This window comes from Rhodnius prolixus, unplaced genomic scaffold, assembly GCF_049639745.1.
Source record: "Rhodnius prolixus isolate KJV_2025 unplaced genomic scaffold, Rpr scaffold_9, whole genome shotgun sequence".
NCBI classification, from domain to species: domain Eukaryota; kingdom Metazoa; phylum Arthropoda; class Insecta; order Hemiptera; family Reduviidae; genus Rhodnius; species Rhodnius prolixus.
Window position 1 is genome coordinate 13,163,437 of NW_027411604.1, and position 15,856 is coordinate 13,179,292.

The 15,856-nt window shown below is 32.2% G+C and overlaps 1 protein-coding gene across 4 annotated transcripts in view; it reads left to right on the forward strand.

Moving 5' to 3' along the window:
- LOC141453907 (uncharacterized) overlaps positions 1–15,856 on the forward strand; it is a 637,650-nt gene that overhangs the window by 533,975 nt on the left and 87,819 nt on the right. For all 4 annotated transcript variants that reach the window (XM_074127531.1, XM_074127530.1, XM_074127532.1 and 1 more), the window contains 2 exons: positions 548–658; positions 1,609–4,096. In XM_074127531.1, the coding sequence (XP_073983632.1) occupies positions 548–658; positions 1,609–4,096 (2,599 nt within the window). The remainder of the gene's footprint in view (positions 1–547; positions 659–1,608; positions 4,097–15,856) is intronic.

Below are 15,856 nucleotides of genomic sequence, written 5' to 3' on the forward strand. Positions count from 1 at the left end.
GAACTTTATGAGTGGTTACTCATAAAGATTTAACTTATTCAAAACAACTTTTCCGTACTTAGTCATCTCAGAGCAAACTTTAAAACGCTTATAGTATATAGTATGTTAGATTGCAATACTTCTTACCGCCATTACTAAAAGCAAGTAAAAATATATCATGATTTATTTTTGAATAAATTGAATAAGTTTCCCTTGTTTAAAACAAAAATACCTTTTTTTTCAATCAAAGTTGTTTAGAAAACTGGCTAAAAGGGGGGAAAGTTAGATTAAAGAAATCCTTTTGTTCTATTTTGCGTGAGGGGCCCCATTTGATGTCAGTTGGAGCTGCAAACCACATTATTTTTCAGCCCAGTAGAAAAAAAGTTGACCAAAATGAATTGTTCCACTCTATTTGAACAGCTTTATCTAGGGCAGATAATAAAGTTCCTCGATTAATTCTCTACAAAAAGCTGAGCTTACGTTTTTTCTTTTTTTTGCCTCTGAAAATAATATTTATATAAATATAAATAACGTTTCAGCTCTATTTTTTTGTTTGCTTCATTTTCAGATCATCTTCAAAAGTGTTACGATCGTTGGATCTTAGTTACAATAAATTAGAGACAGTACCTTTGGAAGCTTTAAGGCATTTAAGAACTTTGGAATGGCTTAATCTGCATGGGTAAGTTGGATTTTAAGTTCGACTATTACTTAGCAGCATAATTTCTATTCCCTTCGCACCCAGTTATTGAAATGGACGCGTATTAAATAAATAATATTAAAAATTTCAAACTAATCCTCCCAGCAAACAAAATTATTGGCTAGTTAAATCAATCATATTCTCCTTGTAAAGACTTAAGTCTTTATTTAAAAGTCTTAAGGGGTCGTTTAGATGTCCTTATTCTTCCTCTAAAATGCCACCTCCGCCAGCTAAGGCAGAACATTTCTTCGTTAAATTTATTAGAAGTACTTGGCAAGATGAAAATGCAACATCCGATTCTGAAATATACTTTTAACATTAATAAGAAAGCCCTTATGGTTACCCATACTCTATTGCCACGGGGTTTTTCGTCCAAGATTATAATTTGAAAGATCTTTTTTGGAGTCTTGGATTATCAGTTATAACCAAATTAGAGGAGAGGCTCGCAAAATTAATCTGTATTTTGGTTCGGGGCCTTGAATTTTATTTAAAGGTTAATAAAAGTAATTTACTGTAAAGTGTGTTTGCAAATTGACCCCATCCGCGGCACCTAATTTGGTAGCTGACCTTAAGCTCGCCTAAAAAAATAGGTATTTTCTTTACTTTTTTCACTAATTTACAAAAGAAACTTAATGGTGTGTTACACAATAATTTTATAAAAAAAAAATATAATTGTTGAAATCTCGACAAAAACATGATAAACCAAACCATGAACTATGAATTAAAGTCCAAATTAGCTGGAATCGAACAGAATGAGATGCATGTCGAATAAAACTATCGATTTAATATAACTGATCTAATGATTTCGTGAGCGCGTACCTAGCACACACCCTTTGTTTGTAAGCCCTTTTTTTGTATTCTTTAACTTTCAATATTATAATCATTAATTAAATGTATTTGTATTTATTATTATAATTTTTCTTTGCTTTCAGGAATCAGATAACTTCGTTAGGCGATGAAACAGAATGGGGCAGTTTAAGGCATAGCCTAATAAACGTATTTTTAGGCGAAAATGACCTTAGAAATTTAGGCGAAGATTTACCATTATCACATTTTCGTCGTTTAACATCAGTTAGTTTGGATCGTAATAAAATAATAAAATTAGAAAGCGATTCTTTACCGCCGACCATACAGACTTTAAGCGCTTCGCATAATTTATTAAAAAGTTTTCCAATAGAATTGATTGATAATCTACACTCAGTACAATGGATCTATTTACGTGATAATTATATTGATCATATACCAGCGTATAATTTTAGAAATTTTAAGAATTTGGATAAATTAGATTTGGGTGATAATTTTTTAAAAGAAATCAATAGAAACACATTAAACGGTAGTGTAACTATAAAAGATTTAAATTTGGATTATAATTATTTTAAAACATTGCCAGAGTATATGTTCAAAGGACTGACAATTGGCCGTATATCCATATCGATGAACAAATTGGAGACGATCCATGAGAGAGCATTTGAAGGTTTGCAGACCAAATTGGAGTATTTAGACCTTGGTGGTAATCGATTGCATAAAGTGCCTCAAGCTTTGGCCATATTAAAACGGCTCAAATATTTATATATACAGTCGAATAATCTCAGCCAAATACAGGACGATGTTTTACAAAGTTTCTCCAAACATTTAGTCGCATTATCCTTATCCAGAAATAAATTGGAAGAAATGCCAAAAATGGCTTTGAAAAATTGTAAACAATTGGCACATCTAAATCTTGGTTATAATTATATTAGAGATGTTAATATGGATGATTTTAATGATTGGGGCGAAAATCTAGATACATTATTATTGATGAACAATCGTTTAGTACAAATACATGAGCATACATTTAAGTTTACACCAAAATTAAGGGAACTATCCTTATCGTTTAATAAAATTGCCGAATTAAATACAAAAGCATTTTTAGACGTTGTGACAAGTTTAGAAAGCCTAGAAATTAGCTTTGGTTTATACCAAGAAAATTTCCCAGAAGAATCGCTAAAACCATTGAAATCAATCATATGGTTAGCTTTGGATAATAATAATTTTCATGTTATAAAATCCAGCGCTTTGGAAAATTTCAAATATTTAAGATATTTAAATTTAGACGGCAATCGATTACCAAAAATCCCTAGCGGATTATTTAAAAAACAAACACATCAACATCTACGCGACGTTAGGATCTCCTATAATCACCTACAAAGTGTACATTCGAACATGTTTGATGGTCTGGAAGAGCTCCAGTTTGTGGTTTTGGCTGGAAACCAGATTACCTCTCTAGAGGTTAATTCTTTCAAAGATTTACCTAATAAATTAACAATAATACTATCAGATAATAAAATTGCACACATTGCAGATAATGCTTTTACTAATATACCAAACTTAATAAAATTAGATTTACATTGCAATGAATTACAAGAATGGTCATTATCAATGTTTAACAATGTTACCACTAATGAGTTTCCATTGCATTTAAATATGTCGAGAAATCTGATATCATCATTAACAGTAGGTAACATTGATTCTGCAAATAGTTTGTTCGTTAAAGTAGTTGATTTAAGTTATAATAACATTGTTGAAATACCACGTAGTTTTTTCGAAGTTATGGGAGAATCACTGAGAAGAATAAATCTAGATTATAATCATATTGGGAAATTAGATGAAGCAGCGTTTGGTATGTTGAAAAATCTGGAAGCATTAGCGTTAGAGCATAACAGCATAGTGAAATTGCGTAAAAGAGCGTTCACGGGACTAAGAAGTTTGCAAATATTAGATTTGTCACATAATCATATCGAACAGTTACATATGGAACAATTTAAACATTTGTCAAATTTACGAGTTATCGATTTATCATTCAACCATTTACGTTCAATACCACGAGATGCCTTTCAATTTACAAAATTAGAACGTATAGATTTATCGAATAATGAATTTCTAGTGATGCCAAGCGCTTCATTAGGCGAAGTTGGCTTCACTTTACGTCTATTGGATATATCTAATAATCAAATTGAACATCTTGACAGTACTGTATTTCCGGAAACGCCAAATCTAACTGGATTGAATCTATGCAATAATCGTATAACACTAGTACCAGACAATGTATTCACCAGCGTTGGCGGACTGTTGAAACTAGAAATGTGCGGTAATCGTTTGCGTGCAAATTTTAAAGAATTATTCCATTATTTACAAAGTTTACGTGTACTAAATTTAGCTGAAACTGGCCTAAAATCAGCCCCAATTTTACCATTACCAAATTTAGTAAGTCTGAATCTATCTGGCAATGCAATCAGCGATCTACCACAAGCATTAGTTGAATCTTTGCCTAGTTTAAGAAGTTTAGTGATCAGTAATTGTAGATTCACCGTATTACCATCAAATGCATGGCCTAAATTGACTCTTCTAAAACATTTGGATATATCACATAATCCTGTAAAGGTAGGTGGCACTTTTATTTTTACACCCCGTATAATGGAACCATTAGATAATTTTTTTATTTTCATTTTTAAATCAGTGATCTATTAAAAGGGATTTGACTCTGCCAAGATGTCAATCACAGATGTCGACTATCCAATTTTATAGTGGAAAAGCTCTTGATTGAACACTGTCCACGAATATACTATAAATCATTAACCCTTGAGCCGTCACCTTTCGTAAAGTGCTATGATCCGTCACCTCGGGTCATATTGACCCAGCATTAAAAACTATTAAATAAAAAGGAAAAACTAACTAATATCATGTTACAGGGAATAGAAATCGAAGACAAAACATTTATTCATACTTTAATAAAACAGAAATACAAATTTAAAAAAAATCAATAACATAAAGAAAAACGAAGATGCCACATGTGCCCTGGTACAAGAGATAATAAATATCCTACTTTTTGTATGTAAATGAGGTGCTGCTTAGCATGTAATGAAAAACAGAGAAAATATTTACAGTTTACAATTAAAATTAAAACAGTTAATTAATTACAATTATTTCTACAGTTAGTGCAAATAGTTACTGAGTGTATCTTACATATGTAATTTTTACAGTTACTGCAAAAAGTAGGATATTTATTGTCCCTTGTACTAGGGCATATGTGTGTCATCTTCTTCGTTCTTTAGGGTTAGGGATGTTTTCTCCATTTGTTGCAATCGGAAGAATTGATGCGCCTTCTTCTTGCAGATACATATTGATCCTCACCTTCAAATCCCGTGAGATCACGGTGCTCAGCGACCTTCTGATAATGATGTTTTGCAATAATTGATGCCCCAAACTTTTGAGCAAGATGCGTCGGTCCATTTTAAAATTTATATTTTTACGTTGAGCATTATTTTTGCATGTGATATACGCATTAATGCCTGACACATTAAGTAAGTGGTAAATAATGGCCATGGGCCATCCTATTTGTTTTTCTTCCTACAGAATAATTTGCACAAAGTTGGTCATTAGTGTCTACCCCTCCATTAGTAGCATTGTAAAAAGTTATAATTTCGGGTTTATTTTTGTTCCCTGTTCCGCTGTCAATGGATTTATCGCTATGCATTGTAGATAACAAAATTACTGCTCTTGATTTTTTGGGTACATAAGACACTATAGAAATTTTCTTTTTGAACCCAAAAAGGTAGCTGTTCGCTTCCCTTGACTTGTGTGGCAGAAATGCAATGGGGATTTCTGGCTTATTTTTCCTAAGAGTTTCAACAAAGGTTGAGAAATGAACTAAGACTAAGAAATGAACGGCACACACTGTCACCTCGGGTCAAATCACTAAGAAATGAATGACACAAACCGTCACCTCGGGTCAAAATGGCTGGTTCGCGCCCGTACAAAAGGCGGCGGGAAAAAATCCTATGCCATCTCAATCAAAATACGTCACAAAGAGATAAATAAAAATGTCGCGAGCCCAGCCCTTATAGATATTAAAATAGAAGGCTTGAAAGTATGAGCTGGGTCAATATGACCCGACGTGATGGCTGAAGGGTTAAGATTGATTTAATTTTTTTTTAAATTCTTTGACTTAGCATTCCTTGACTAAATACTGACACGAAAATATCAACAATTTATTCTATAATTTATATATAAAAAAAATTTCTATTTAATGATAACCGAATCCAGCTGCTGGTCTCTTAATTTTTTCTCTTCCTAGGAGCTTCTTACAGCTCTCAGACCGGCAATGGATAGTGTTGTCTGTAACACGTATGAGTACAGTGTCCGCTGGCCGGCAGTGCATTGAAAAAAGCCCCGGGCACCAATAACCTAAGATGTTTTTCACGCCTTAAATCATAAAAAATGTTATAGATTCTATTGTATAATATAATTTGCAGACAGTAATTAATTGTTTGTTTTGTATTATATCGGGTCGGCAAATAAGTTCGTTCGGTTTTTATTTTGGTACAGATTCATTCCGATTTTCTTTTTTGTATTCTCGGCGCAAGCGCACAACTCGATTGTTCATTTGAAAGATTATTTTAAGCGTGTAACCTTTCTATGAATTTCGGTTTAACAAATACTATTGTGCTTGCTGCGTAGCTGTTAAGATGGAAGAAAATAAAGTGCATTTTTGTCATATTTTGCTCTATTATTTTAAAAAGGGCAAACGAGCGGCAGAGGCTCATAAAAAGATATGTTGTGTATAGGGTGATGATGCCTTAACAGAACACGTCTGCCAAAAGTGGTTTGCCAAATTCCGTTCTGGAGATTTTTGACATTAATGATGAGCCCCGCTCCGGTCGCCCGACCGAGATTAATTCAGATAATGACAAGGGCGTAATCGATAAAGATCCATGCGAATCGGTGAGAGAGATAGCAACAGCACTTAACATATCCCCTACGAGCGCTGAAAATCATTTGCGCCGGCTGGGATACGTTTCTCGGCTCAATGTTTGGGGTACTGCATGAATTAACCGAGGCCAACTTAGCCACTCGCATAACCATTTGCGATTCGCTGCGGAAACGTCACAAAAAATACCCATTTTTAAAGCGGATGGTAACGGGAGATGAAAAATGGATCGTCTACGATAACGTAGTGCGTAAAAGATCATGGAAGCACTGCAGTGAGCCGCCGCAAACAAGCTCGAAGCCGGAATTGCATCCGAAGAAGATTATGCTCTCCGTATGGTGGGATAAAAAACATTTTGATTGGTTTTTCGACGATAAGCCACAGACGTTCTACGAACGTGGCATAATGAAGTTGGTGGAAAGATGGCAAGAGGTCATCAGTAAGAATGGTCAATATATTATTGATTAAAATTTATTCTGTGTATCAAAAAAATAGTTATTTATTCCACCCTCAAAAACCGAACGAACTTATTTGTCAACCTATACAATGATGAATCTTGATAAAATGCCTCAAGTAAATAGTTTAAAAAAAATATATATATCAATAGAATATTTCATTAATTTATTTGGAATATTAGTTTTAATAATTACAAAATAACAAAACCTTTTTACTGAATAGTTCTTTATAATCAATCTTTTCTCTCTCGTTAAAGGTAGGATGGTAACCTTATTGGAACTAGAAAGTGCTGGTCGAGCGGAGTCAAATATCTTCCAACGAATGCTAGCTAAATAACCATCTTGGTACGCGTTAACATTTTGATTATCAATTGGTTTACTTCGTGAGATTGTCGAACGCAAAAAATTCTCTTCCTTTTTTACAAACTCTTGAAAAACAAAGAAAATCATCGAAGAATTATCATTAAGATAGAGATTGTCATAAAGCAAGAAAATAAACTCTTTATTATAAAGTAAGTAAAGAGAAGTTTAAAGCTTAACCATCAGCCGATGCTAAAAAATAAATTTCCAGCTACAGAAAAAAGATAAAAAAAAAGAACAGAGCGATCTGGCGGACGATCTTGAGTGGTGGCTGGCAAAAATAGAAGTAGAATAAAGAAAATTTGAATAATGCATAAGGAAAAAAAAGAGTTAAACTTATTTGAAATTATTATTCTCTACAGTTTTTATTCACAACGACAGAAACTGGGAAAATTCCTTGCTGGAGCTAAAAGATTTTTTTATTATTATTATTTTGGCTTTTCTTTTTATTCTTGGTTGGCGACGAAAGAAAATGGAAACCTCAACAGTCTGATATAGTTGCTGATAAAGTTGGAATAAAGATCATTACTTCCTACAACGGCCAGCTTTTGATCTTTTACTATTTTCATTTATTATATTTAAGCAGCTGTGCTATAGAGAGGTATTTTCAAATAATATTTCGTATCAGAGAAATAAAAATCAAGTTAGCGGTAGAAGTTATCCTTTCTTAGTACCGCTTTTGATTCTGGTTTCACCTAAAATTAGTGAACCAGATGCGCTCGTTTGTTTTACCAAAGTGGTATTTTCAATTTTACTAGTAACATGTGTTGAGTTAGTTTCCAATGTTGGTTACTAAGGGTAGCAGAGATGATAACTGATAGAGTAAAATATAATCGCTGATTAGTGTGCACAACGGAGCTGTGATAGAAGAGTTTTTATGTTCAGCAGCAGCAAAATGGTACATTTTAAAGAAAAAACGCTTTAGAAAATATCATGTACATCCCATAAATAAAAAACAAAGTACTTTGGGTGAATTTCACTATTTATATAAGGAACTTAGAAATTATCCGGATCGTTTTTTTGAATATGTGAGGATGGGTCCACCCACATTCGACGATATTTTAGAAAAAATAAGGTCAAAATTAAGAAAACGGAAAAATTGTCATGGAAATCCTATGTTATAACCACAGAAGAAAAACTAGTGATTACTCTTAGGTAAGTAATGGTTTTATTGAGAAAAAAGAAATAAATACACATAAAAATAAATGTAAGCACGATTTAAAAAACAAAATATTGTTTAAAAGTAAATAATAAAAAATAATGAGTAAAGACAGCACTAAATAATTTTTCGACGTCCATTTTGAAGCTCCGATACTGGAGTTCAGCTAGCAGAAAAATGAAAAATTCAATTCTATCATCTATGCTCGTTTATACCACAGCGTATGAGTCCTTGTCGCAGCTTCGTTGTGCACGCTCACATTCGAATGTATTATGTTTTTCTTTAAGCGCTGATGCCTCACTGCTACCATCTCCGCTATCATCTATGCTCACAGCTCCGTTGTAAACGTATCCTTAGGCTGGAAACATAGTGGAGCGGCGAGCAAAGCGGCGATGATAGTGAAGAGCAATGCGGCGAAAACAATCACAAGTTAACCGTATGGGACCGCACATACTGGGGAGCAAAGCGAAGATAGAGCAACGCTATCTATAGAGAGTAGAGCAAAGCGTTATGACATGTTTGATTTCTTCGCTCTCATCGCGCTCAGTTTTTAAAGGCTAAAATGGGATATTGCTGCATTTATTGGTGAAGTTTCTTTTAAAGAAACCTCTGTGGGACCAAAAGGATCTTCTACATCAAAATCGATTTGTGTTCGATAAGAAATGGAACAGGATTAATGGGGTTAACATTGAAATTTGTTCTTTTCTTGATTAACATGCCTTGCAAACTGGTCAATATGTAATCAAATGTTGAAATAGACATTCGAAAATACGAATGAAACTTGCAGGATGTTCCCGAAGTTGTTGGTACTAGTGATGGAATTCACCGTGTTCACGTCTAGTCCTGATTATATCATGAACACTCAGCTCCAGCTTCTAAGCTGCTGTAAATACCAAATTTTAAAGGAAGAATTTTCATACAGAAATAGTTCCTCCATCTTGTTTCGTCGAAAGGAGAACGCAACTAAACTCGTCACTATGTGCATGCGACTCTTTGCTCGCTCGTTGCTCGCCGTTCTCTTTGATCTGAAGCAACTATCATCGCCGCTTTGCTCGCCGCTCCACTATGTTTCCAGCCTAAGGTTAATTTGAACTCGTAAAACTTTTTTTTTAGTGTTTGGCCATTTTTTTCTTAAGTTAGTATTTCGTTTTGGCTGTACATCTTGTGATTACTTAATAAATATAGTTTCTGGAGCCTCCTTCGTCTAATGTAGGTGTATCGGCCAACCCAATTTAGTACTTTTAACGGTTGTTACCAGATCTTCTTCCTTATTAAGATCCTTTTAGTTCTTCATTTTTTTTCTTGCCCTGGTACATGTTCTTCAATATTGCACCGAAGTTAGTCTTTCCCTTCCTTAGTCCAACTTTTCAGATTAAGTTCTTTAGCTGCAGTCAAGATTACAAGTTCCTCCAACTTGTTATTGCGTGCTTCGCGCTTTCCTGAGCTGCTATACCAAATTTGTTCTCTGAATTGCTTTTAATGTCCCCGACTTAAATATAACGCTAGAAGTTTTTGAATATTTTTTTAATAACTGAATGCTCCAAGAATTAAGCCAATAATTGAGAGCTTTTTTGTTTTTAGTTTTTACGGAGCATATGTTTTGGGAACAAAACAGACGCAATTAGTTTGTCAGGTATCGCGTAAATGAGATACTTCTGGGCCAATAAAATAAAAAACATTTTTGCGACTCTTCATCAAAACTTGCAAAAAAAAATACTGCGTTCCCTCCAGTAATTTTCTTATCCTAAATATTTATTATAAATTGTATTAGAAAAATTTCAATTTTGAAATAACGAGGATTCGGCCAAAACAAAACACAATAATTCCGTCTTTTCACCAAATGTTTCGCCAAATTTATTGTCTTCTTTGTGTAACCAGTTCCTTGAAGAACGAAATAAATTTGTGGAAACGTTGGCTTAAAGACGGAATTATTGTGTTTTGTTTTGGCCGAATCCACGTTATTTCAATTCTAAATATAAATAGTTTATGGCCACTATAAGATAATACAAATTCTTTACATTATGTTGGGGACGTAATGAAAGAAAATTTAAGTTAATTTTTAAACCTTAAGGTTTTTTTTTTAAAAAAAAATACCAATTATCACTATTCTCACGCAAATAAATTGTTTACTTATATTTTTCCTTATTCCATTTTCTTCTTTATTTTGTTGTTACACAAAGAAATAAGAATTCTATGGCTGCTTTATTTGAACAGGAATTTATTCTTTGAAAGAACTTTATTAAAGTTAGGTTCGCATTGTTCAGTTTGCGGATGATGAAACATTTTACTTTATTAAAAAATATTTGACAACTTATTCACAAATTTATAAGTCAAATTTAATGCAAAGAAATATTAAATATGATTTTATTTTTATTTTTAAATAGAAGCAGACTTTTCATGCCAATATTTTGAGTCAACTAGCATTTAATTTTACTCAATGGGATTTCTTTTTATCTAACCAATTGACTTGGTTATTAATTTAATTCGATAAAAATGGGATATCACTTTTTTGCTACTTTTTTCTGGGATACTGGTAATGATATCCTTATCCCAGTTTTTAAGGGTGCCTAAATTTTGTTTACAAACATACAGACTTCCTCGCCACTAACGCGCTATGATTGACAAGTCAATCCTTCTATTTTTTTCCAAATTGTTCGAGTAATTATTTCTGTTACTTTAAATTCACCACGAACATGATTATTAAGATATGAAAGGAAATATAATTCCAAAATATCTACAAAAAGCATTGGGGTGTGCCAATGATCTTAAGATATAATCAGAGTTGGGCAAAAATTTAATCAATTAAAAAACAATTGAATTAAACCGAAATTTAATTTTAATCATGATTAAAATTAAAAAATTTAATCGGCCAAAATTAGTTGATTAAAATTAAATTCACTTTTAATTTAATCGCAATTTAATCAATTAAAATTTTTAATCATAACTAAAAATTAAGATTAAAATTAAATAATCAGAATTTTAATTGATTGAATTAAATTCCAAATTTAGTTTTAATCACTTTGGACGATTAAATTTTTTAATTTAATCAAAATTTGAGAGATTAAATTTTTAAAACCAAACATTGCCAATGGTTAAACCAGAATCGGACCAATGCATCTTTATTCCGCCTAGCTGGTGCCTCTTCTCTATCAATATTATCACCTTTTCCAAACTTGGCACCTTCATTCTACCAGTCTGGTGTCTCATCTATACCATGTTGGTGACTCTCAAGATTTACATAGGACCACCTTACACTCACATTATTCTCTTGTACACTTTGTTTTTCTCAATTATAAACTATAGTTATTTTGTGCACAGATCTATAAATGTAGAAGATATAAAGGGTTGAAAATTTTTTGGGTCATGAAATTCTGTAAAATTATGACCGTTCTATATCTCCCACTGTAAACCACGTATTCGTATGAAATTTTGTTCTCTTGTACACTTTGTTTTTCTCAATTATAAACTATAGTTATTTTGTGCACAGATCTAAAAAGGTAGAAGATATAAAGGGTTGAAAATTTTTTGGGTCATGAAATTCTGTAAAATTATGGCCGTACTATATCTTCCACTGTGAACCACGTATTGATATGGAATTTTGTTCTCTTGTACACTTTGTTTTTCTCAATAATAAACTATAGTCATTTTGTGCACAGATCTAAAAAGGTAGAAGATATAAAGGGTTGAAAATTTTTTGGGTCATGAAATTCTGTAAAATTATAGCCGTTCTATATCTCCCACCGTGAACCACGTATTCGTATGAAATTTTGTTCTCTTGTACACTTTGTTTTTCTCAATTATAAACTATAGTTATTTTGTGCACAGATCTATAAATATAGAAGATATAAAGGGTTGAAAATTTTTTGGGTCATGAAATTCTGTAAAATTATGGCCGTTCTATATCCTCCCACCGTGAACCACGTATTCGTATGATATTTTGTTCTCTTGTACACTTTGTTTTTCTCAATTATAAACTATAGTCAATTTGTGCACAGATCTAACAAGGTAGAAGATATAAAGGGTTGAAAATGTTTTGGGTCATGAAATTCTGTAAAATTATGGCCGTTCTATATCTCCCACCGTGAACCACGTATTCGTATGAAATTTTGTTCTCTTGTACAGTTTGTTTTTCTCAATTATAAACTATAGTTATTTTGTGCACAGATCTAAAAAGGTAGAAGATATAAAGGGTTGAAAATTTTTTGAGTCATGAAATTCTGTAAAATTATGGCCGCACTATATCTTCCACTGTGAACCACGTATTGATATGGAATTTCGTTCTCTTGTACACTTTGTTTTTCTCAATTATAAACTATAGTCATTTTGTGCACAGATCTAAAAAGGTAGAAGATATAAAGGGTTGAAAATTTTTTGGGTCATGAAATTCTGTAAAATTATGGCCGTTCTATATCTCCCACCGTGAACCACGTATTCGTATGAAATTTTGTTCTCTTGTACACTTTGTTTTTCTCAATTATAAACTATAGTTATTTTGTGCACAGATCTATAAATATAGAAGATATAAAGGGTTGAAAATTTTTTGGGTCATGAAATTCTGTAAAATTATGGCCGTTCTATATCCTCCCACCGTGAACCACGTATTCGTATGAAATTTTGTTCTCTTGTACACTTTGTTTTTCTCAATTATAAACTATAGTCATTTTGTGCACAGATCTAACAAGGTAGAAGATATAAAGGGTTGAAAATTTTTTGGGTCATGAAATTCTGTAAAATTATGGCCGTACTATATCTTCCACTGTGAAGCACGTATTGATATGGAATTTTGTTCTCTTGTACACTTTGTTTTTCTCAATTATAAACTATAGTCATTTTGTGCACAGATCTAAAAAGGTAGAAGATATAAAGGGTTGAAAATTTTTTGGGTCATGAAATTCTGTAAAATTATGGCCGTTCTATATCTCCCACCGTGAACCACGTATTCGTATGAAATTTTGTTCTCTTGTACAGTTTGTTTTTCTCAATTATAAACTATAGTTATTTTGTGCACAGATCTATAAATGTAGAAGATATAAAGGGTTGAAAATTATTTGGGTCATGAAATTCTGTAAAATTGTGGCCGTTCTATATCTCCCACTGTGGACCACGTATTGATATGGAATTTTGTTCTCTAATACACTATGATTTTCTCAATTATAAACTATACTTATTTTGTGCACAGATCTAAAAAGGTAGAAGATATAAAGTGTTGAAAATTTTTTGGGTCATGAAATTCTGTAAAATTATGGCCGTTCTATATCTCCCACCGTGAACCACGTATTCGTATGAAATTTGGTTCTCTTATACACTTTGTTTTTCTCTATTATAAACTATAGTTATTTTGTGCACAGATCTAAAAAGGTAGAAGATATAAAGGGTTGCAAATTTTTTGGGTCATGAAATTCTGTAAAACTGTGGCCGTTCTATATCTCCCACTGTGAACCACGTATTGATATGGAATTTTATTCTCTTATACACTTTGTTTTTCTCAGTTATACACTATAGTCATTTTGTGCATAGATCTAAAAAGGTAGAAGATAAAAAGGGTTGAAAATTTTTTGGGTCATGAAATTCTGTAAAATTATGGCCGTTCTATATCTCCCACTGTGAACCACGTATTCGTATGAAATTTTGTTCTCTTGTACACTTTGTTTTTCTCAATTATAAACTATAGTTATTTTGTGGACAGATCTATAAATATAGAAGATATAAAGGGTTGAAAATTTTTTGGGTCATGAAATTCTTTAAAATTATGGCCGTTCTATATCTCCCACCGTGAACCAGGTATTCGTATGAATTTTTGTTCTCTTGTACACTTTGTTTTTCTCAATTATAAACTATAGTTCTTTTGTGCACAGATCTATAAATGTAGAAGATATAAAGGGTTGAAAATTTTTTGGGTCATGAAATTCTGTAAAATTATGGCCGTTCTATATCTCCCACTGTGAACCACGTATTGATATGGAATTTTGTTCTCTTGTACACTTTGTTTTTCTCAATTATAAACTATAGTTATTTTGTGCACAGATCTATAAATGTAGAAGATATAAAAAGTTGAAAATTTTTTGGGTCATGAAATTCTGTAAAATTATGACCGTTCTAAATCTCCCACTGTGAACCACGTATTCGTATGAAATTTTGTTCTCTTGTACACTTTGTTTTTCTCAATTATAAACTATAGTTCTTTTGTACACAGATCTATAAATGTAGAAGATATAAAGGGTTTAAAAATTTTTGGGTCATGAAATTCTGTAAAATTATGACCGTTCTATATCTCCCACTGTGAACCACGTATTCGTATGAAATTCTGTTCTCTTATACACTTTGTTTTTCTCAATTATAAAGTATAGTTATTTTGTGCACAGATCTATAAATATAGAAGATATACGATAAAGGGTTGAAAATTTTTTGGGTCATGAAATTCTGTAAAATTATGGCCGTTCTATATCTCCCACCGTGTACCACGTATTCGTATGAAATTTTGTTCTCTTGTACACTTTGTTTTTCTCAATTATAAACTATAGTTATTTTGTGCACAGATCTATAAATGTAGAACATATAAAGGGTTGAAAATTTTTTGGGTCATGAAATTCTGTAAAATTATGGCCGTTCTATATCTCCCACTGTGAACCACGTATTCGTATGAAATTTTGTTCTCTTATACACTTTGTTTTTCTCAATTATAAACTATAGTTATTTTGTGCACAGATCTATAAATATAGAAGATATAAAGGGTTGAAAATTTTTTGGGTCATGAAATTCTGTAAAATTATGGCCGTTCTATATCTCCCATTGTGAACCACGTATTGATATGGAATTTTGTTCTCTTGTACACTTTGTTTTTCTCAATTATAAACTATAGTTATTTTGTGCACAGATCTATAAATGGAGAAGATATAAAGGTTTGAAAATTTTTTGGGTCATGAAATTCTGTAAAATTATGGCCGTTCTATATCTCCCACCGTGAACCACGTATTCGTATGAAATTTTGTTCTCTTGTACACTTTGTTTTTCTCAATTATAAACTATAGTTCTTTTGTGCACAGATTTATAAATGTAGAAGATATAAAGGGTTGAAAATTTTTTGGGTCATGAAATTCTGTAAAATTATGGCCGTTCTATATCTCCCACTGTGAACCACGTATTGATATGGAATTTTGTTCTCTTGTACACTTTGTTTTTCTCAATTATAAACTATAGTTATTTTGTGCACAGATCTACAAATATAGAAGATATAAAGGGTTGAAAATTTTTTGGGTCATGAAATTCTGTAAAATTATGGCTGTTCTATATCTCCCACCGTGAACCACGGATTCGTATGAAATTTTGTTCTCTTGTACACTTTGTTTTTCTCAATTATAAACTATAGTTCTTTTGTGCACAGATCTATAAATGTAGAAGATATAAAGGGTTTAAAAATTTTTGGGTCATGAAATTCTGTAAAATTATGACCGTTCTATATC